The sequence below is a fragment of the Elephantulus edwardii genome, unplaced genomic scaffold, assembly GCF_000299155.1.
Source record: "Elephantulus edwardii isolate Elephantulus edwardi_28Jun2011 unplaced genomic scaffold, EleEdw1.0 scaffold00181, whole genome shotgun sequence".
In the NCBI taxonomy this organism is placed as follows: domain Eukaryota; kingdom Metazoa; phylum Chordata; class Mammalia; order Macroscelidea; family Macroscelididae; genus Elephantulus; species Elephantulus edwardii.
The window spans coordinates 620,998-641,235 of NW_006399931.1; the positions used below are offsets into that span (position 1 = coordinate 620,998).

Below are 20,238 nucleotides of genomic sequence, written 5' to 3' on the forward strand. Positions count from 1 at the left end.
TCGTGAAGCCATGGGCTAGAGGCCGAGTTCGTGAAGCCATGGGCTAGAGGCCGAGTTCGTGAAGCCATGGGCTAGAGGCTGAGTTCGTGAAGTCATGGGCTAGAGGCTAGAGTTCCCGCTCTGCCCAGCTCGTCTGGGGCCCACTTCTAGGTCTGAGGCAGCCTAGAGGAAGGGTCCTGCCCCGGAAGTACCTGTGAGCTCCCCTTTCTGCACAGTGAAGGGGATGACCAGGTTGAAGGGTCGCAGCATGGACTCCAGGGGCTCCACGGGCACCACGGGCTCCTCAGTGGCCTGTGGCAGTAAGAGAGAGACAGGCATTGGCTGAGGAAGGCTTGGGGGGGCTTGGCCTCAGCTGTGACTGAAGTCAGAGAAAGTTCAGGAAGGAATAAGATGGTTAATGGTGAAGCTGGAGCATCAGGAGAGGAGAGTCAGCTGCAAGAGAAGATGTGTGCCCCACCCTCAGTCCATCCCTCCCCACAGGCTCCACCTGCCCAGCCTGCTTCCCACCTGCTCCCTGAGTGCCCCTAAACAGTGTGCCCCAACCCTGACTGCTGAGGCAGAGAAAAGAGAAGTGAAGGAGGAGGAGGAGGAGGAAGACGAGGAGGCAGCTCGCCCGGCAGAGGCGGCAGTACCCAGGGTGTTGGGTAGGCACTGGGCCGGTGAGGGGCGTACGGCTGGTGCAGCTGTAGCACGTCCGAGGGCTCCTCCACGTGGGGCATGGGGTCACACGCCTGGGGAGGCAAGGCATGGAGGCACACTGTGACAAGTTCATGCACCCTGCTCAAGATACTGGGAGCTGACTGCAGCCTGGGCTGACCCCCAAATCCAGTAAAACCCCAACAAGCTTCCACAGAGTCATTTCCTACTCTTGGAGACCATACATGTTTCCGGAGTAGGATTGTCAGGGGTGTGGCTTTTCGGAGGCAGATTGCCAGACCTTTCTTCCTAGGTGCCAGAACTTTCAGTTAACAGTCCAGCACCTAGATGCTTGTGCCCCCAGGGATCCAGATCCTAGCTTTCCTTGGGGCAGGACAGAGGCCCTGGGCACCTCACTCTTCTTCCTGCAGGCCCACCTCAGGGGAGATGAAGTCAGGGATGGTGGGCCTAAGGGTCGAGAGGAAGATGGTAAGTTCCTCTCAAGTGGACTGATGGTCAGTGGGGCTAGGGCAGAGTCTGGAGCAGCTGACCAGAACCTCAGACAAGGGGAAGGCTGGTGCTCCCTCCTGCAGCCGAGAGACCCAGGCCCCCCAGCCCTGACTGCCCCGTCATGGCCCCCACTCACCAGTACGTGGAACGGGCTGTTGGGAATGTGTTCGCCTCCGAAGCGGATGGTGATGACGTACTTGCCCGGCTCGGGCGCCGTGTAATAGATGTCGAAGGTGCCGTCGTGGTTCTCAACCACGTCCACGTCCAGCTCGGCCCCGTCCGGCGTGGACACCGTGCAGGTCACCTTCCCCTTGCCTGCCGCCTTGGCGTCTACAGTGATCACTGTTTCCTCCCCAATCTGGATGCGGGGGCCCAGGCAGGCACCTGTCACACCAAAGCACCAGGTCAGGGATCGGTGGGCGGCGGCTCCCTCCTCGTTGCTGGCTGTCCCCCGCCACCTGGCCCATAGTGACAAGAGGGAGCACACTTACCCAGGCCATGGCCGCCAATGGACACTGGAAAGAGAGAAGAGTGTGAGGCTGTGCCGCCCCTGGAGGGGTGAGGCAGGGAGGGGGTTGGGGGCTGGGCTCACTGACTAGCAGTCCCTGAGGACTGGGCCAGGGCCCTGAGGGCTTTGAGGGGTGCAGATTTTGAGCAGGGCCAGAGGAGGCCGAGTGGGTGCCCACCTGTGACCAGGCACTTGCTGGCGTCCCCTGTGGGCAGAGCATGGATGCGGAATGGTGAGTAGGGGATCTCGTCGCCACCGTACTTGATGGTGATGGTGTATCGGCCACTCATGTCTGGCAGGTAGGACACGGTGTACGTGCCGTCCCCGTTGTCGCGGATGTTGGCCTTCTTGGGTTTGCCCTCAGGGTCCTAGAGGAGCAGAACAGAGGTCAAGGGCTGCCCAAGCTCAAGGTCAAAGGCTGCCTTGGCCAAGACTGGGCCTGGTGGGGAGTGGCCTGCGTGGACGCACCAGAATCTGGACAGTCAGCAGCCCCTCTCCAGCGTCCCGAGCGTCGATGGTGAACTCCACAGGCAGGCTGGCAGGGATGCCTGAGGCATTGAGCCCAGGGCCACTGGCTCGTACCTTGCTGGCATCGTGGGCTGGGAGCACCTTGATCTTGAAGGGGCTGGAAGGATAGAAAAGATGGACAGTTGGCTGGAGGTCAAGAGGGGCGTCCTGTTCCACGGTGGGCCTAGAGTCCTCCCACACACACTAGTAGAAGGGGGGTGGAACCCTGAGTCTCAGGAAGGGTCCTCCAGGGCCCTCTTTTCCCAGGGGAGGCTGATACGTTTGAGGGTCCAATGGTTACCCTCTCTGAGCCAGAGGTCTGTCCCCCTAGGCGTGCCTTGTGTGGCTTCATACAGCAAAGCCTAGCCAGCGGAGAGCCCAGGGCCTTGCTGACTCCAGGACAGAGGAGGCGGGGAGCCAGGGATGGAGATCCAAGAGGCAGGGCCAGCTGGGCTGGGATAGTGGGAGGCAGAGACCAGGGTCCTGCGGAAGCCCCTCCCCGAAGGACAGTCTAGGAGCTGTAGCCAGGCCTCACCTGCGTGGCACCTCCTGGTCGGCGTACTTCACAGCTACCGTGTAGGGGCCATCGGTGGCCGGGGTATAGTGGACAGTGTGGGTGCCATCCCCATTGTCACACACCTCCACAGGCTCTGCCACACCTGGACAGAGAAACAGGTCAGAAGAGCCACCTGCTATCCTGTCCCACCCCTCTTCCTGGTCCAGATTGTCCATACCTGTGGGGCTGAGCACAGCCACCTGCAGGGGGGCCCGGCCAGCCTGGCTGCAGTCCACTGTGAAGGTCTGAGGGACCCGGGCCCTGACACCGGCCCCCAGGCCTGGCCCCGAGCACTTCACCTTCCCTGGGTCCACCACGTCCTTCACCGGCACCCTGAAGGGGCTCCCTGGAGGAAGATGGGTGTCAGATCCATCCACCTGCCCAGGAGCGTCCCTGACACCAAGGGGACTCACCAAGCAGTGGGGAAACCCTCCCTCCCCTGGGACTTGCTGAGAAAACAGAAGGAAGTACAATTGAACTTGGCCATGGCCTCGTGTTGAGCAGATCTCACTCATTGAGGCCCAAGGCCAAGAAAAGTTCTTCATAAATTAACAGCATTTAAAACTGGACTATTTGGAAACAGCCATTTCTGGTGCTGAGGCTGATAATTTTTTTTTTTTAAATATATGAAATGAGACAAATTATAGGGACAGAATGTCCAGTTCTAGGAGGCCCAGGTCAGACTCCACACTAGCTGAAGTGTGACCACTCTGTGGTTCTGCCTGCCCTGCAGGGGAGCAGGGAGGAGAGGGGGTGGGTCGTGGTGGGCATTACTATGCAGACACTCAAGGCAGAGGGCAGGTCCCTGGATGGTAGCTGAGGGGCACCTGGCCCTCGTCCCATGCGCCCTGTCTGGCCATGCTCCTGGAGGAGGAGTCCTCTCTGCACCTCCACACCCAGCCTCCCAGCCTCTTTCCCGCCCCTCTGCACACCTGGGATGGGCCGCCCCCCAAAGGTAATATTGACGTCGTAGTCCCCGGGGGTGAAGGGGATGTACTCCACGGTGCAGCTGCCGTCCTTGTTGTCCTTGCAGGACATCTTGGCTTCCGAGGGGCCCTCAATGGCCAGACCTAGGCCCCCGGTGCCAGCTCCCCTGCAAGAGGAGAGCCTGTCAGCTCAGCTAGGACCAGTGAGTGGGAGCGGGGCTTGCCCTGGGTCGGCCTTTAAGGAGGTGGGCTGGGGGCGAGGCACACATAGGACAAGCAGGGTGCCCTCTGCATCAGGGGCAGGTCAGGAAGAGATGGGTACCTGGTCTCCACCGTGAAGCGGTTTGCCTTGTTGACCAAGCCACCCTCCAGGCCTGGCCCGTAGGCGCGGACTCTGGTGGGGTCACAGCCCTCAGTCACACCCACTCGGAAGGGGCTCTTGGGCACAGGTACGTCGTCATATAGCACCTCCACCAAGTGAACACCTGAAAGTCAGGCATGCAGAGTCAACATGGAGAGTTCCCTTGCCAGCCCTGCTTGTCCCAGGACACTGGCCCGGGCCCCATCCTGCCTGGCCGGCCCCTTACCTTCTTCGTAGGCTGTGTACTGCACTCGGTAGGTGCCATCCCCGTTATCTGTCACATAGGTGTCTGTCTTGGCACCCGAGGGGTTGAGGACACGTGCTGTCACGTGCTTCCCTCCCGTGGCTGTTAGGGATCTTGCATCCACGGTGAACTCGGTGGTCACTTCACGCAGGACACCTGGGTCCCAGGAAAAGAATATTCAGTGTGGCATCAGCCCAATCTCCAAGGCTGGCCCTCCCTTTAGCTTGCAGGCTCTCCACAGCCTCTGACCAGCTCTGGACACAACAGTGGCGTCCAGTTACATCAGCTCCTGCCCTGGCTGTGGGCACCTGAGTGAGGCGTGACCTGGGCTCACATTCCTCTGTGCCTATTCTTTGCCCTGCAGGTGGGCACTCAGGACACTGGGCTGAACGGACTGTCTCTTGGCCCCTTTCCCGCTGATGCTTTCCCTCTGCACCCTTTAAATCAGGGTTCTTAGCATTGAGAAAACAACTAAAGAAGCAGAGATGGTGTTGTTGCTCCTGACTGATGGTGCTCCAGTCAGAACTGGGTTTCTTAGGGTTTTCAGTGGCTCATTGTTTGGAAGTAGGTTGCCAGACTATTCTTCCAAGAAGCCTCTGGGTATAGAGCTGAGCCCTCAACTTTTCACTTAGTACTGAGTAAGGAGCCGCTTTTTAGGATCAGGTCCCTCTTAATCTGATGGAAGTGCATAAAAAACTCCATACACAGATATCTGAGCCCCCAATGTCCTCTTAATCCCTCAGCCTGTTCCCTCACTCACCATGTGGCTCCACACCGGGCCCAGAGACCTTGACGCCGCTGGTGTCTACAGCGGGCTGCACGTGGACTCGGGTGGGGAACTTGGGGACGGGGTGGCCGCCATACTTGATGGTGATGGTGTAGGTGCCGGGGAAGGCGGGGCTGTAGGTGATGTGGTAGGTGCCGTCAGCGTTGTTGTGAATCAGCACCTCGGCCTTGACCCCGGCGTCCGAGAGGATCTCTATGGTCAGCTCGGCCTCGCCCGCCTCTGAGCAGTCCACGGTGAAAGTGGCAGCCTCGCCGGCCTTGCCGCGCTCCAGGCCCGGCCCGCTGGCCCGCACCTTGCTCGGGTCGAACACGGGCCGAATGGCGGCCTTGAAGGGTGACCCAGGGATGTGGGCTTCGGCAAACAGGATGTTGATGGTGTACTCGCCGGGCTCCGTGGGCAGATAGCTGACGGCACACGAGCCGTCCCCGTTGTCCTGGCACTCGATCTTAGCCTCACAGGGGCCTTCCACAGTCAGCCCCAGGCCACCTGTGCCGGCCCCCTTGGTGTCGATGGAGAATGGCGCTGGAGTGCCCACCAGCCCGCCCTTGAGACCAGGGCCATACGCACAAACCTGGGGGGAAGCAGTGTGTGTGGGTCCCCACACCTCGGTGCTCCCACGCCCCGCCTCTGTTCCCAGCTCCCCACCCGGCTGAGCCTGCACAGTTAGAGCGGCTGCTGTGCACTGAGTACTTGTCTTCTTGTAACAAGTTCAGGTGAAAAGAACAGCAGCAGAAAGAGAAACGATCTGTCTGGTTAGTAGAACCCACCTGGCCCCAAAGCGAAGCCCTTAATTATCACAGTATCTCAAGGCGGGGGCTCTAAGGGTCCGGCTGTGCCCACTCCCAGGTACCCAAGCCCTTCTCGCCTTTGAGACTCATCCACTATCCCACCCCCACCGGCCTGGTCTCCTCACTCACTTTGGAGGGGTCAGGTGGCAGGACACCCTCCACAGCGAAGGGGCTGCCGGGCACCAGATGGCCATCATAGGTGATGTCCACCTTGTAGGGCCCCTCCTCGGGGGGCATGTAGCGCACAGACTGGGCTTCGGCACCACCCCCAGGCTCCAGCTTGCAGGGGATGGGCCGTCTTGAGGGCGAGGTCATCCGCACGTCCAACTGGCCCTGGCCGCCGGCTCCACGTGTGTTCACGGAGAATGCCTGCTCTTGCCCCACAGCTACCTCTGCAGGGAGCAAAGGTCACCATGAGCAGTGACTGCCCAGCCTTCCCGACACCCCTCATCTCAAGCCAGCTCTTGCCCACTTACTGCTGTTGAGGCCTTGAACTTTGACTTTACTGAGGTCCAGCGGGGGTGCCACATTCACCACAAAGGGGCTCTTGGGAACAGGGTCTCCACCATAAGTCACTGTTACTGCCATGTTGCCCTGTTGGGTACAAGAGTGGGTCAGAATGGGTCAGAACTGGGTGACCTGGACAGCTTGGCACTAACCCCTTGGCTCAAAAACTGCAGCAAAAGAAAGGGCTGCAGCCAGCAAAGGGGTCAGGGGTGGACGAGACCCGAGGAAGGAGAGGTGCCAGGTCAACCAGGGCGGGGTGAGGGCAGGGGCGCACCTGTTGGACGGCTGTGTACTTGACCGTGTAGGAGTAGTCATGGTTGTCGATGATTTCAAAGTCCCGCACGGCCTCACCCTTGGCTGCTCCGGCAAAGTGCACGTCCAGCTTGGCCTTGCCAGCGCCCTTGGTCAGCACCGTGAAGTGAGTGGGCTTCCCAACTTCCACACCTGAGGAACCCCCAGAGAAGGTGATGAGGGCCTACTGACTGCCCAACTCTAGGCCAGCCGCCGACTCCTGCCCTAATGCCTACCTGTGCGGTTCAGCCCTGGACCCTCAGCCTTGACCTTGCTGGCATCATGAGAGGGGTCCACCTTGATGTGGAAGGGACTGGCCGGGATCTCCTGGAGGAGGAAGTCTCAGTCAGGGGGGTTGTATCAGGGATCTGCCCTGCTGTGGTAGCAGCAAAGACAGACCCACTGTGCACAAGGGTGACCTCTCAAGGGCCCCCTCCAACTTCCTCTGTAACCACGCCCACACCCTGGAAGATCTCAGTAAATATCCGTGGATCCCTACTTCCCCACCTCCTTCTCCTTCCTCCTCTTCCCAACACCGCAAACCGTGTGTCTCCAGGAATGGGGTACCTGGTTGGCAAAGAGCACCATGATGGTGTATCGGCCGGCCCCGGGGGGCGTGTACTTGACTGTGAATGTGTCATTGTCATTCTTGATGATGTCAAAGTCGATGTCAGCCTCTGCGGGGCCCACCACGCCAGGGGCGCACTTGATGCCAATGCTCACATCGCCTGAGGAGATGCGTTGAACAGGGGATGGACTTCTCCCACCTGAGCTCTGCTCTGACCAGAGAGAGCCCCACCTGCCCCCAGCCAGTGCCCCCTAGCCCCGCCCCCAGACAAGCCCTGCCCCGGTCATGCCCCGCTCCCAGGGCAGGCCCCGCCCCAGTCATGCCCCGCCCCCAGACAACCCCGCCTCCAGCAAAGGTCAGCTCCCCTACCCCCTCCAGGGCTGAGCTCCCACCTTGGCCTGCCTCGCTGCAGTCCACTGTGAAGTAGGTGGGCTCGTTGGCCTTGAGGCCTGTCTTCTCCACGCCAGGGCCATACACCTTCACTCTCTCGGGGTGACTGCCCTCTCCCACATTAACCTGTGGGGAGGGGGGATGCTCAGAACAGTGTCCCCATTCAATGTCCACTCCCTCCCCAGGATGACTCCAGGCTAGGCTTGGAGCAGTCTTAGCCTCTTCTTGGAGGGGGTCTTAAGATGGGGAGTGGTTGTAGGGTCCAGGGGTAGCCTGCGTGCCCTGCGTGGGACATGTCCACCCTCCTTCTAGGGTCCCAGGTGGCCAGCATGGGGCAGGGCGTGGTGGACGAACCCTGAAGGGGCTCTTGGGCACGTTGACACCGCCCCAGGAGACAATGATGGTGTGCTTGATGGGCTTGGTGGGCACGTAGGAGCAGCGGAAGGTGCCGTCGCCGTTGGGGATCACTTTGATGTCAATGGGGCAGCCCTCGGCATCCTGTGGACAACACCCCCAAGCAGGGTTTGGAGTGGACTTTGGCCTCCTCAGAGCGCCTGTGCCCTCTGCTGGCCTCCGATCATAAAGACCCTCCTCCCTACCCAGCTCTGGGGGCTCACTGCCCTCCTTCCCAAGTGAGGGGTGTGTGGCCCACAAGCTCTAGTGGCCAGAGACCCCAGTCCCTGCCCACCCTACCCCATCCCTCATCCCTGCTCCAGGAGACCCGGCTCCAGGCATCTGCAAGACCTTTCTCCCAGGGAAGGTTTATCATCTCAGAAGTGTGTAGGTAGCAGAGAAAAAAACCTTCTCAAAATCAAATAAACCCATGATTTGTAAACTTTCATTCAAATTAAAAAAACAACAACAAACAAGGCAAAAAAACCAACCAGACCAATAGCCCCACTTGTGTCAATGGCTTCCACTACCTTGTTGGATGAAATAATCTTTCGGTTGCAAATTACTAGTAATGTGGTTAAAATTTTTAAAAGTATGTTTTTTGAAGGAGCCCTGGTGGCACAATGATTAGAGCACTCTGCGCTAAGTCCACCAGCTGCTCCAGGGAAGAGAAACCTAGAAGTCTGTTCCTGTAAAGGTTTGGCCTGGAGAACCCTCTGCGGGCAGCTGTACTCTGTCCTGCCGGGCTGCTGTGTGTAGAAGTCACAGGACAACATCCAGCAGCATAACACTAATGGATTCCTGAGAATCAATCCTGATTTTCCCGATGGGTAAAACCTGTCCGGCTGCCCCTGCTCCCAACCTCTGCTCAGCCTGATTAGGGTGCCTGTCCCCCGCCATGACCACTGCCAGGGTGGCAAAGATCAATGTCCTACCTGGGCATAGAGCTTCAGGTCTCCCTTGCCAGCGGCGCGGGCATCAATGGTGAATTCTGCCGGCTTGTCCACGATGCAGCCGGTGGGCTCCAGGCCAGGCCCAAAGGCCTTCACCTGTCGGAGGCAAGAGCAGGAGCTGGGTTGGGGCTGGAGGAGGGAGGGTCAGCTCACCACACCCCCACCTGCATGCTGCATGAGGAGCGGGGCCTCACCTTGTCTGGGAAGCAGTCGGGCGGGGCTGGCTGGATGTGGGCAATGAAGGGTGAGTCTCGGATGTCCTCGTCGTCACAGATGACGTGAACGGCATACTCGCCAGGCTCCGTGGGCCAGTACCGCACATCACAGGAGCCATCACCCTTGTCATCGCATTCGATCTTGGCCTGGGAGGGGCCCTCGATGGAGAAGCCTGGGGAGAAGGTGGGCAGTCAGAGGACCTAGGGGTGATCTCCTTCCCAGCACGCCCTGGTCTCCCTGTCTCATCCTGTCACTCTGACCTCAGTTGTTCTTCTGGCCCTCTCTCACTACCCAGGAATCCGCTCATTCCCCCACCCCAGGATCCCCTCCTTCTGTCATTCAGTTACTTACCTAGTGTCCCCACTTCGGTGCCGATGGCCTCCACCACAAAGTCTGCAGACTTGCCCACCTGGCCCGTCTCCAAGCCCGGCCCCCAGGCACGAACCTTCTGCACGCCTGCCTCTGGGCTCACCTGGACCTCGAAGGGGCTGAGGAGAAGGAGGACCTGGCATCAGGACTCTGACCCTGCCCACAGTGGCCTCCTCTCTCTCTGTCTCCTCCTCTCCCCATCATGGGTGGCCCGCAGAGGAAGGCAGGGGTACACAGAGCTTACCTGCGGGGGATGGCATAGCCGCCCCAGGTAATGGTCACCACGTACTTTCCGGGCACGACGGGGTAGTATTCACATTCAAACACACCGTCCCCAGCCTCCCGCACCTTCACTGGCTCTTCAGTGCCCTCTGAGGAGACACGGGGATGGTGTGTAATCAGAGTACGTGAGTCCCAGCTCCCACACCCAAGACCAGCCTGAGGGCAGAGCTGAGACCCAGGGCAGACTGCCCAGGTCAGCCCTGTGCACAACGCCAGCTTGTAGTTAGGGAAACTGAGGCAGAGAAGAGTGATAGCCTCAGAGCCTGTGGTGCCTCCACGCAACATGTACCCCACAAAACAAGGCATCCAGGGGTATGGGACTGAATGTCCCTGTTCCCTCCCTGCCCCCTTTCTCCACAGCCCTGGGCTCCAGCACTCACTTGGCCCCTTGACTGTGACCTTGAGCTCTCCACTGCCAGCGCCCTTGGTGAACACCTTGAAGTCAGCCACTTCCTTTACACGTACACCCTTGGGCTGCAGGCCTCGTCCAGAGGCTCGGCAAGCGTTGGGGTTGCAGGCTGAGGGGGGGAGGAAGAAGAGGAGGCTTGGTGAGGGGGTGGCGAGCTGCAGCCGGCGCCTCAGCCCCCAGTCCTCCTTACTGAGCTCATCTTCCTGACCCCTCCCAAGCACAGGCCATGACCTCATGCACCCCTGTCCTGCACCCCTCTGTCCCCCCACTCCTGGGAGCCATGCTGAGTGCAGAGTTGGCTACAGCTTCCAGGTCAGGCAGTGCACAGGAAACCCTCTGGCTGGGGTCCCGAATCACCACCAAGTGGGATAAAAGCATGGCAGAGCCAGGACTGAGTAAGGCTAAGGAATCCGACGCGGACCATCCACGAGTCACCACAGCTCCCTTGAGAACTAAGGCATGCTGCGGATGCTTCAGCCACAGAACGAGAGCGAATCGGGGGGCAGTAAGCTGGGCCCGAACAGGCAATGTATGGACATTAGCCCATCACAGAAGACTAATGTGACCCCTCCACCTCACACAGACTGAAGAACAGGGATCCCAGCCTGCCACAGGGCACAGAACTTGTGGAGGCCACAAATAGGCAGGGGTTTTTAATCCTCGTCCACCATGTAACACAGATGATGATATGGAACCCAGGGCCATCCACGGAACACAGGACATGGCCCTGAGCTGGGGCCCACCACAGAACGAGTCAATGGCACGGAAGCCAGGGCCCGGCACACAACACAAGAGATGGCACAGAACCCGGCCTGCTACAGAATGAGGCAATGGACTTTTTCACAGAACCATCAGGCAAGTGGTAAAGACACCAGATCTGCCACCAAACACAGGCAATGGCATGGAACCTGGGGCCTGTCACAGAATGCCACGGAACGGGGCGATTCCACACCGCCATGCCACACAGCGTGGGTGAGGCCGGTCGGCTACGGCCATGCGTGGCCCAGCCTCCGCAGGGAGTACTAACGTGGCGCCACTCTCCTGGCCTGGTGGACGATGGGTATGGAGGGAGCGGGCGGCGGCGGGGGCACTGAGTGGCAAGGAGAGAAGCAAGTGGGGGAATTAGCGAATGCGGGCCTACAGATGTGGGGAGGTGTGCCCACACGTGCCCTGTCCAGCTGCCCTGTCACTTCCCCTCAACCCTTCCCATGTGGCACCTATTCTGGGTGGTTTATTGCAGCCTCCTTGGGGAACAGGGGACAGAGAGATGACGGGATGTGGTCTCTCCACTGCCCGCCTTCTAGCTACTTCTGACCATCTTACACCTTCAGACGGCCCCTCTGCCACCCTACGGACTGCAAGCATCATTTCCCATAAACCCTGGGGTTCGGAATTGGGTGACAGCTTCACCGGTTCTGGGGAAGGTGGCTATGGAGACGGGTGAAGAGCCCTCACCTTCCGCCACGTGGACAGGGAAAGGGCTGCGGGTGATGGGGGCACCGGCGAAGGCCACGTGCACCGTGTGTGGCCCCTCCATCACAGGCCTGTATGTGCAGCGGAACGTGCTGTCACCCTTGTCCTCCAGGGCCACTTCCACTGTGTCCCGCCGGCCCTGCGGGTCCACGATCACCACAGAGACATCACCAGCACCAGCCCCTGCCATGAATACAGGGCATTAGTGCCCGCTGAATATGGCTTCCCACATGCCCGCATCCTGACCCTCTATCCCAGGTCCATTCTTACCCGCAGTGTAGATGTCGAAGTAGGTAGGCTTGTTGGCCACGTTGCCCACGGGCTCCAGGCCAGGCCCACGGGCTGACACCTTGTTGGCATCCCCAAGGGCCATGCCTACATTCACCTCAAAGGGACTACGTTCGATGTTCTGGCCAGCAAAGAGCACGGTCACCTAAGGGTCAGAGGTCAAGGGTTACATCAGGATGGGTCCCAAGCAGGGCCTATGAGGGTGAGGGTAGGTGGTGGCTCCCTGGAGGAGGAGCTAGGTGTGAGCTATGAGGTGGTCACAAGCCAAGGGTGTGAAGGGACCAGAAAGGCGGGGAGGGGCCTCGGGAGATACCTTGTGCAAGCCTGCCACCTTGGGCACATAGGAGACGGCGTAGGTTCGGTCCTTGTCATTGTTGGGGACCACCTTGGCCTGTGGGGGGATAGATTACCGTAAGTCATATTGGCTGTAACCTTTCTTGAACTTCCAGCCCCATATGGCCCTCATGGTGAGGCCTCCCTGGTCACCCAGCATCACCGCTCCGGGCATCTTCTCATGGCCTCTGTCCCCCATTAATCCCTCCTGCTCCAGCAGCCCCTCACACCTCCTCAGTGTGGCCCTCGGGGTCCTCAATGTAGACCAGAACCTCGCCCAGGCCAGCGTCCACGGTCTGCACAGTGAAGTGCGCGGGCTGCAGCACTGTGTTGCCTTGTGGCTCGATGCCTGCAGAGCAGAGGCAGAGCCGGTTACTGCGGGGGGGCTCACAGCGGCACATTCTCCCCAAGGGCTGCTGGGCCCAGCACCTACCAGGCCCATAGGCGATGGCTTTCTTGGGGTTCAGCTGCTTGGAGCGTACGGGGGCGCCTGGTTTGAGCTTGGCCTTGGGGAACTGGGACAGGTAGGTCATAACAGAATGCTCATCCACGTTGGGGTCCACGATCTCCTCGGGGGCAATCACCTGTCACAGGCAGAGACAGTGTCACATGTGCCCTCTGCACCTGGCAGCTGCAGTCCCCACCTGTATCCTGGCCAGCTGAACTTATACACCCAGCCTCTACCCTCACCCCTCTGCCCGTGATGCCACCCCACCTGTGATCATACCTGGGGCACACCCAGCCAATCGTCTGCCTGCTGCATGGCCTCCCGGGCATTCTCCACAGGCTGGTTGGGGTCCCAGGCCTGCCAGTCAGGGCACAGGCCTGGAGAGAACGGGGTAGGGGACGATGAAGGGAAACCAGTCACCCACAGCATGTGTCTGTTCACCCCATACCCTCACAGGCTGCATGTGCACCCTTCCCCAGCCAGTGTGAGCCCCTGAACCAGCCAGGTACCTGCTGTGGCTCATCGGCTGGGGTCCCCAGCTCTGCTCAGAGGCGCAGCAGGCCTCCCCAGCACCACAATGAGGCTTTTCTGTTCCAGCTGTCACAGCCTGGCACCCGCCCTGCCAGCCAGCCTCCTGCCTGGTCAGCCCATGGCATAGACCCTGAACATCAGACCTTTGAGAGGGCTCCTTCCCAGACCCCTCTTGTCTCATGCAGCCGTCCCAGTGGTGAACAGAGGAGGTCATGGCCCCTGTTCTGTACACGCCTTCTTGGGCCCCACCCCTAGATGGTCTCATGTCTCTCCTGAAGTCCTAGATCTCTAAGCACTTCCAATATCAGCCTCAAGGCATAAGACTCCCTCTCCCTGCTAATTGTCCATTTAGGGAAACTGAGGCTTTGAAGGGTGACCTCTCCTGTGTATACCCAGAGCCCAGTCCTCCTGATAGGGAGAATGTTGAGGGAGCCCCAGACCGCTCCCGTGGATGGATGTGGGGGGGTGTGGTCCAGGCCAGGGCTGGAGGAGGGGGTGCTTGGTGGCGGGGAGGGGGCCAGCTCAAAGGCTGGAATCCATGACTAGCCGGAACAGCTGAGCTCACTGCTGGCAGATGCAGGAGCTGTGGGTAATGGCTCAGCAGCTGGGAATGCTTCCCAGGCGGCCGGCGCCCCCCGCCTCCCACCCCCTGCTCCCCGGCTGACCCCAGGACAGGAGAGGATTTTCCCAGGGGACTGTGGCTTCTCAGGTTCAAGACCAGCCAACCTATGGTGGAAGAAGTCCCATCTTCCCAGGAGATGAGAGTCAGAAAGGAAATGGTACACGGGGTGGGGCCTTGGTCCGAGGTGCCTCTGTTTCGTTTCATCCCAGATCAGCTTTCACCTGACCAGGCTAAGAATAAGACTTGGTGGGGCAGGGGGCGGGGGTAGGGACGCACCACCTACCACCAGGCCAGGAAGAAGACTTAGGGGGACAGGGATGCGTCATCCTATCATCGGCAGCCCCATCCTAGGCCTCAGCCCCTCCTCAAAGGTGGGCACTTGCTGGAAACAATACTCAGGTGGCATAGAAAAATGTGTGCACGCAAAGCAGGATATGCAGGCCTCGGGCTACAGGTACAACTCTGCCAGAGGAGCTGAGAGACCCTGGATGAGTCACCGACTCCCTGTGACCTCCAGCAGCCTCATCTGAAAAATGAAGAGCTCTAAGCCCTACTTGGAAGGATGGAGGGATGGAGAAGGAGAGGGAGACCCTCGATGAGATGGATTGATACTGCGACTGGGGTAATGAGGGTAGGTGTGTCGGAGACAGTAAAGTTGGCACAGGACAGAGCAGGTTTCAGGGCTGTTGTACATAGGGTCACTATGAGTCACAAGCAACTCGACAGCCCATAACAAGTCCTTCTTTTTTTAAAATTTTTTTTAAATTGTGTGTGTGTGAGTGTGTGTATGTACCGTCAAATCGGATCTGACTGGTACAGGAGGAGATAGCCCCTCCTTCTCCGGCAGAGCATCTGGTGAATTCGAACCGCGTTATCTCTGGGATTGCAGTGCAGCTTCTTGCCACTAGGCCACCAGAGCTCCCCTAACAAGTCCTTTTGAAAAGGAGCTTGCTGACACAATAAAGTTCTTGACTGTTAACTAAAAGGTCAGTGGTTCGAACCCACCAACCACACCATGAGAGAAAGCAATGGCAATCTGTTCCCACAAAAGTTTGTAATCTTCCAGCCTTAGAAGGTCTATGGGACAGTTCTACTCTGCCCTGAGTCAGAAGAGACTTGGTGGCAGGGGCGTTGGAGTTAAACCCTTCCTGACCATACACCGTCTGTTACAGCTGTCAGTGTGAATCTCAGCTGGGGACTGGGATGCCCCACTGGGACGCATCTGACAACCACACATCTCTACTAGCTCACTGGCTCTCCTTCTAGCTGAGGGTGCCTAGGGACACCTGCTGGTTCACTCACCAGGGGCACAGTTGTCCACCAGGGCGCCCAGGGCTTTGCCATCCTGCCAGTCACGGTTGAAGTTGGTGATGGGCAGCTGGGGCACCTTGTTCTGGATCCAGCCGAGCAGGCGCTGCTTGGGCGTCTGCTTCCGGGCATCCTCATCGTCCTCGTCCTCCCACATGGGCATGGAGATGGAGTAGTGCAGGATCAGCGTCCAGATCAGGCCCAAGATCAGCTTCAGGTTCCCATCCACGATGGCTTTACTGTCTGCAGAGCGAAGGCGGCCAGCTGAGCTCAGGAGGCCCGCCCTGCAACCCAGGGTGCCCTGCGAGCCTGCTCAGCTCTGAGGTCTCAGCCCTGTTTCCAGAACTCACTCTCTCAGCCTGCCAGGCCTCCCTGATGCCAATCCCTTCAGGTTCCCTCCCTTCACAACGAGGCTGCCGCCCTGGGCTCTGCTCAGTGACACCTGTTGGAGCACGCAGTCTGGCCTCCTGTGGGCTCTGGTCACCCCTACAGTGATGAGGGGGGTCTTTCCAGCCCTACAGGATTAGAAAGCCTTCTGCAGGCCAACACTGGTTTTTTGGTTTGTTTCACCATTTTAATGAGGAATGCTTGATGTACTGTAAACTTCACATGTTAAAGAGTATCATTTATACGCTTTGACTTAAAATCAGAAAGCAGTTGTCCACATGAAGATACAAAAAAATCCCAAACCAAAACAAGCCCCCAAACACAACCAACAACCTACAAATCCATCACTTCCAAGCGTTTCCTTGCTCAAACCCATTTGAAAAGCTTCCCCCTGTCTCTCTTTGCCTTTCCCAGGTAACTGATGATTTGTCACTAGATTATTTGCCAGTTGCTAGATTTGAGATAAATAGGCAGCACAAATGGTTAATGGGATTGCTGCGAACCAAAAGGGTAGGCTTTAAATCCAGCTGGAGGCTCCCTGGTAGAGAGTCGGTCAACGTCTCAAAAAAAATCAGTCGCCAAACACTCCTTGGAGCACAGTTCTCCCTGACACACAGGGGTGCACATGAGTTGAGTCAACACAGCAGCAAGTGGCTGGTGTTTTTACATCGTGTCTGTCTTCTCTCACTCTACACAAAGGGCTTTTTCTTCCTACACTCAGCCTTGAACTTGACAGGCTCTCAGTCAATGCTGGTTGAATGAATGACAACTTAAAGTTGCTGAGGCACATGGTGACCGTGTTTTCCACCCTGATGTCATTAAAGGCTTTTGGAATCAAGGTGTTCTAGGAAGAGAGAGGGTGTCCAGTGACTGGTCAGTTAAGGCTTGGAATTCATGTTTGCAAATGCTGGGGGTGGGGGCACACAATCGGATTTCCCAAAAGCCTGTGGACCCCAAGTTAACCACGTAGACAGAAGTCTCAAAAGTGGTGACACCTCCTCTGTGGGACACATGCACCAGAACTGGTCTGGAGCCTAGTTCACTTCTGCAGCCAAAGGGGAACTCCAGGAGCTGGGGGTCTAGAGTACAGATTATTGGAATCCCGTGCCTCTGGAAAGGCCACTGGAGGCCTGAAAGCCATGAGCTCCAAGCCAACTGCTAGCAGGAGTTACCCAGTGGGTGGATGACTGCTTTGTTTAGTGGTGTTGCCTGAGAGAGGGTGTTGCCTGGGAGAGGGTGGGGCTGGAAGCGCCCCCTGCTATCTTTTCCTGGCCCTTCTTCCTAGATCTAGGGGGCAGAGTGGAAGGAGACCCAGACCCTGCGAACTCCTGGCATTCCCCCCTCCTGCCTTGCCCAGGGAGGGAACGTTGGGTACATGGTCCCTCTGGTGGTGGGCTGGCCCCTGCTCTCCCCACCCTTTCACTGATTCATCCTTCCTTCCCCAGGGCTCCAGGCCCGCCCCCTTCCCCCTGGCTCCCCTGCAGCACAATGGTTTGGCAGAGCTCGGATTCCATGACACACAGCTCCCGGCCTCCCCGTGGCCGCTCTGGCTCAGAAACACACCGACGCGCACTGTGCTCACACAGTCCTGACACCCCAGGGCCCCCACGGCCTCTCACAGCCCTGACAGCCTCTGAAGCCTGAGGTCACCGCCCAGCAGGACTTCCTGAGAGTTGGGCAGACCCCCTGGAAGGAGAGGGGGACCTCAGGGCAGCAGGGGCTGGGAAGAACTCATTCATACTTACTGGAGAGAGAGGTTTCTCCCCAGCAACTGGCCCAAAGCCAGACAACAAGTGGTCCAGTGTGGGGCAGGGCGGGGGACAGCGGCTCCAAGTCCCACTCTGAGAGCTATGACCTTTCTTTCCCTCCTCCTCCATGGAGGCCTAGGGAGGGAGCCCAGCTACAGCCTGCCCTCCTCCCTGGACACCCCCCCCAGCCATTCTTCTGCCTGGGGATACCCCCAAAGGGGTGGGAGGAACCAGCCAGCCAGTCCCAGAACCCCCCAGGCCTCTAACAGAGGGGGTGGAGAGAGGACTGGCCTGAGGGAGGTGCCAGGAGGGACAGCTGCGGCCCCAGCAGCCCCTCCCTCGCTGTTGGCTCCTGGAGAAGGGATAGCAACTGGGGAACAGCTGCAGGACAGAGCTGCTTCACAGGCCTCTTTGTCTGGAGAGGCCGAGGGGGCTGAAGGGGGCCTGGGCAGAGTTGGGGGGCAAAGAGGGCCGCAGCTCACACCCCCAGGCTGAACACCTCGTCTCCACTCCCAGCGTCCCTTCTTCTAGAAGTGGAGATCGTGAGTCTTTCTGGCCCCCCATCGAGGTAACTAACAGTTGCTCAACTTCAGCCTAGATATCTAGTCCAGGCAGGGGCCCCCCAACAGCCTCATGTCAGCATGACTAGAGAAGAGAATCTCTGAAAAAGCAGATGTCCAAATTTCACACTTTGGGATGGCCACCCCATCACTGGCCCCAGAAACTCAACTGCGGACATCTTATCTCATCAGTGGTCCAGTGGGGACCAGCTCCCCTTCCTCTCTGGGCCAGCTCCTCCAGAGCGGAGTTGGGGGGCTGGGGCCGGGCACCACCGTGGGCGAGGGAGAGGTGCTCTTTGCTCCGGAAGGATGGGGCCTGGATAGGGAGGAGGAAGAGGAGGAGGAGGAGGAGGAGGAGAAAGAAGCAGAGCTGCTTCCTAGGACTCTCCCCATATACCCCCACCTGGGACACACTCAGCCCGCCGTGCGAGGGTGGCAGGCTGACCTCCGCTGACACTCCTTCTACATCCACCCACAGAGTCTGAAGCCCCCCCCATACAAAAGGCCTTCCTCACCCCCCCTGCCCTCAGGCTTGTCCTTCTGGAAAGCTCAGAGCCATCTGCTGTGTCACGGAGGCCGGGCTATTTCCAGGCTGGAGCAGGCGGGTGGGGTGGGGGCTGGGGGGGCAGCATGGGGCAAGAGGGGTAAGGCCGAGGGAGGGGACTGGACAGGGCAAAGGGCCCCAGGCTGACCTCAGCTGCTAATTCAAGAGGCCCAGAGCCGGCCCTTTGGGAGAGTGGGGGTGGACAGTCCATTATCTGGGGTGCATCTGAGACAGCAATGCGGGGGCTCTAGACTACCTGGCCCTGCCCAGTATGAAGCTCCTCTTACAGGCCTGTTCCTCTGGGGTGTACCTCACACGTGGCCCTTCTTGTAAACCAGAACAGGGGCTCCTCAGAGCTCACCCAGGGCTGAGGTCTAGCCTGGGCCCCTAGAAGGCCAGAGGGACCTCAGGGCCAAGAGGCCACTCAAAGCCCACCTAGGCTTTCCCGCTGCCAAGCTTAGAGTATCTCCCTGCCCCCACTCAGTCCCAGCACACCTTCCAAATCTGGTTACACTCAGTGACTCCCTCCTCCGGGCCTCCCTTCCCTCCCTGCCCCTGACCGTTAGCTTCAGCCAATCCCAGGCTTGGGGGTGGGCTGGGGCCGGCGCCCCCTCCCTGGGGCAGGGCTGGCGGAAGCCTGCAGGGGTTCAGGCTCCCCGCGTCTCGGCGCTCAGCGCCTTTTTAGGTGTTGGTGGCTGGGCCCTGCCTGCCGGGCCCCTGCGGAGGAGAGCGCTCAAGCCTCGAGCGGCCTGGACGAGCGCGGGGCCCAGCTCCCCGAGCCCCGGAGCCCTGCGCATCCGGGTGGTGACTGGGACCTGCCAGCAACCCCGGCCTCCCCAGGAAGTGCTGGGAAGCGACCTGCTCTGTTGGGGGGTGCCAGCAGCCCAAGGGCAGGAACGGGACCCTGTTAGAGGCGCGTTGGTGGGAGAGCGCGGTGCTGGAGGGCTGACAACAGTAAGGTGCCTTCCCTGCTGGTGCCCGAGTGCCCGCCCACGGTCCCGGGCATCCAGGGGGCATGGCCGGACAGAGGGTGGGGCAGGGGCGCGTGTGTCTCCCCACTGGCCACCCTGTCCCGCTCCGGGTCCCCGCGCCCTCCAGCACCTGCGCCCCCTTGTCCACACCCCCCCATCCCCGGGGCTGCGCCCCCTCGGACTCCCCGCCAGCCGCACTGACCGATGGACACGAGCTTGATGTGCTCGCGCTCCAGGAACTCTAGGGCCACCGACACGTTCTCCAGCTTCATCTGGCGGAAGTTGGGGCGCGGGTGGAACTTGCGGTACATGCGCTTCTGGCTGAGCACCTCGAGCAGCGCGATGAGCCGCAGCCCGTCGCTGAGGTCGCGCTGCAGGTCGGTGAGGCGCTTGCCCACGCACTTGAGGTGCTCGTTGCACCAGCGCGTGAACGTGTTCTGCTGGATCTTCTTCCACGGCGCGTCCTCCGCCAGGTCCTTCTCGGTGGACGGCATCTCGTCCGCCTCGTCGACCAGGCCGAGGGCCGCGGGGTCGCAGTAACCGCTGTTGTTCATCATGCTGGCGGCCGGGGCTGCGGCCGGTTGGAGTGCGCCGGGTGCGGGTGGGTCGAGTTCGGGTGCGCCGGGTTCGGGTGCGCCGGGTTCGGGCTGGGGTTCTGACGGCACTGGCGGGGCGCGACTGCGGGCTGGGCTGCGCGCTCGGAACTTGTGTGGCTGGAGTGGCTGGCGGCCTCCTCGCTCGGCCTCTCTCGGGGGCGGAGCGGAGCTGGGAAGTGCGGCGGGCCGGCCCGGGGGGTTTAAGAAGCCCGCGGCCGCGTCCACGTC

The 20,238-nt window shown here is 59.8% G+C and overlaps 1 protein-coding gene across 7 annotated transcripts in view; it reads right to left on the bottom strand.

Moving 5' to 3' along the window:
- Positions 1 to 19,989, bottom strand: part of FLNC (filamin C, gamma) — a 27,602-nt gene extending 7,613 nt beyond the window's left edge. Inside the window, exons 1-32 of one of the 7 annotated variants that reach the window (XM_006896055.1) lie at positions 19,617 to 19,989; positions 15,199 to 15,447; positions 13,023 to 13,120; positions 12,729 to 12,879; positions 12,526 to 12,644; positions 12,276 to 12,353; positions 11,945 to 12,107; positions 11,657 to 11,857; positions 10,173 to 10,310; positions 9,755 to 9,881; positions 9,493 to 9,629; positions 9,120 to 9,313; positions 8,908 to 9,021; positions 7,934 to 8,077; positions 7,582 to 7,705; positions 7,189 to 7,349; positions 6,858 to 6,948; positions 6,605 to 6,774; positions 6,300 to 6,417; positions 5,953 to 6,215; positions 5,009 to 5,606; positions 4,231 to 4,404; positions 3,966 to 4,128; positions 3,650 to 3,810; positions 2,896 to 3,063; positions 2,697 to 2,820; positions 2,123 to 2,279; positions 1,833 to 2,022; positions 1,638 to 1,661; positions 1,283 to 1,530; positions 633 to 731; positions 192 to 291 (exon numbers count right to left, since the gene is read on the bottom strand). In XM_006896055.1, the coding sequence (XP_006896117.1) occupies positions 192 to 291; positions 633 to 731; positions 1,283 to 1,530; positions 1,638 to 1,661; positions 1,833 to 2,022; positions 2,123 to 2,279; positions 2,697 to 2,820; positions 2,896 to 3,063; positions 3,650 to 3,810; positions 3,966 to 4,128; positions 4,231 to 4,404; positions 5,009 to 5,606; positions 5,953 to 6,215; positions 6,300 to 6,417; positions 6,605 to 6,774; positions 6,858 to 6,948; positions 7,189 to 7,349; positions 7,582 to 7,705; positions 7,934 to 8,077; positions 8,908 to 9,021; positions 9,120 to 9,313; positions 9,493 to 9,629; positions 9,755 to 9,881; positions 10,173 to 10,310; positions 11,657 to 11,857; positions 11,945 to 12,107; positions 12,276 to 12,353; positions 12,526 to 12,644; positions 12,729 to 12,879; positions 13,023 to 13,120; positions 15,199 to 15,447; positions 19,617 to 19,971 (5,401 nt within the window). In that variant the 5' untranslated portion in view covers positions 19,972 to 19,989. Of the gene's footprint in view, positions 1 to 191; positions 322 to 478; positions 488 to 632; positions 732 to 1,252; positions 1,531 to 1,637; positions 1,662 to 1,832; positions 2,023 to 2,122; positions 2,280 to 2,696; positions 3,064 to 3,649; positions 3,811 to 3,965; positions 4,129 to 4,230; positions 4,405 to 5,008; positions 5,607 to 5,952; positions 6,216 to 6,299; positions 6,418 to 6,604; positions 6,775 to 6,857; positions 6,949 to 7,188; positions 7,350 to 7,581; positions 7,706 to 7,933; positions 8,078 to 8,907; positions 9,022 to 9,119; positions 9,314 to 9,492; positions 9,630 to 9,754; positions 9,882 to 10,172; positions 10,311 to 11,656; positions 11,858 to 11,944; positions 12,108 to 12,275; positions 12,354 to 12,525; positions 12,645 to 12,728; positions 12,880 to 13,022; positions 13,121 to 15,198; positions 15,448 to 19,616 lie in introns of all 7 variants that reach the window. The other 6 variants (XM_006896058.1, XM_006896056.1, XM_006896060.1 and 3 more) reach the window with 6 other exon arrangements.
- Positions 19,990 to 20,238: the final 249 nt, after the last annotated feature.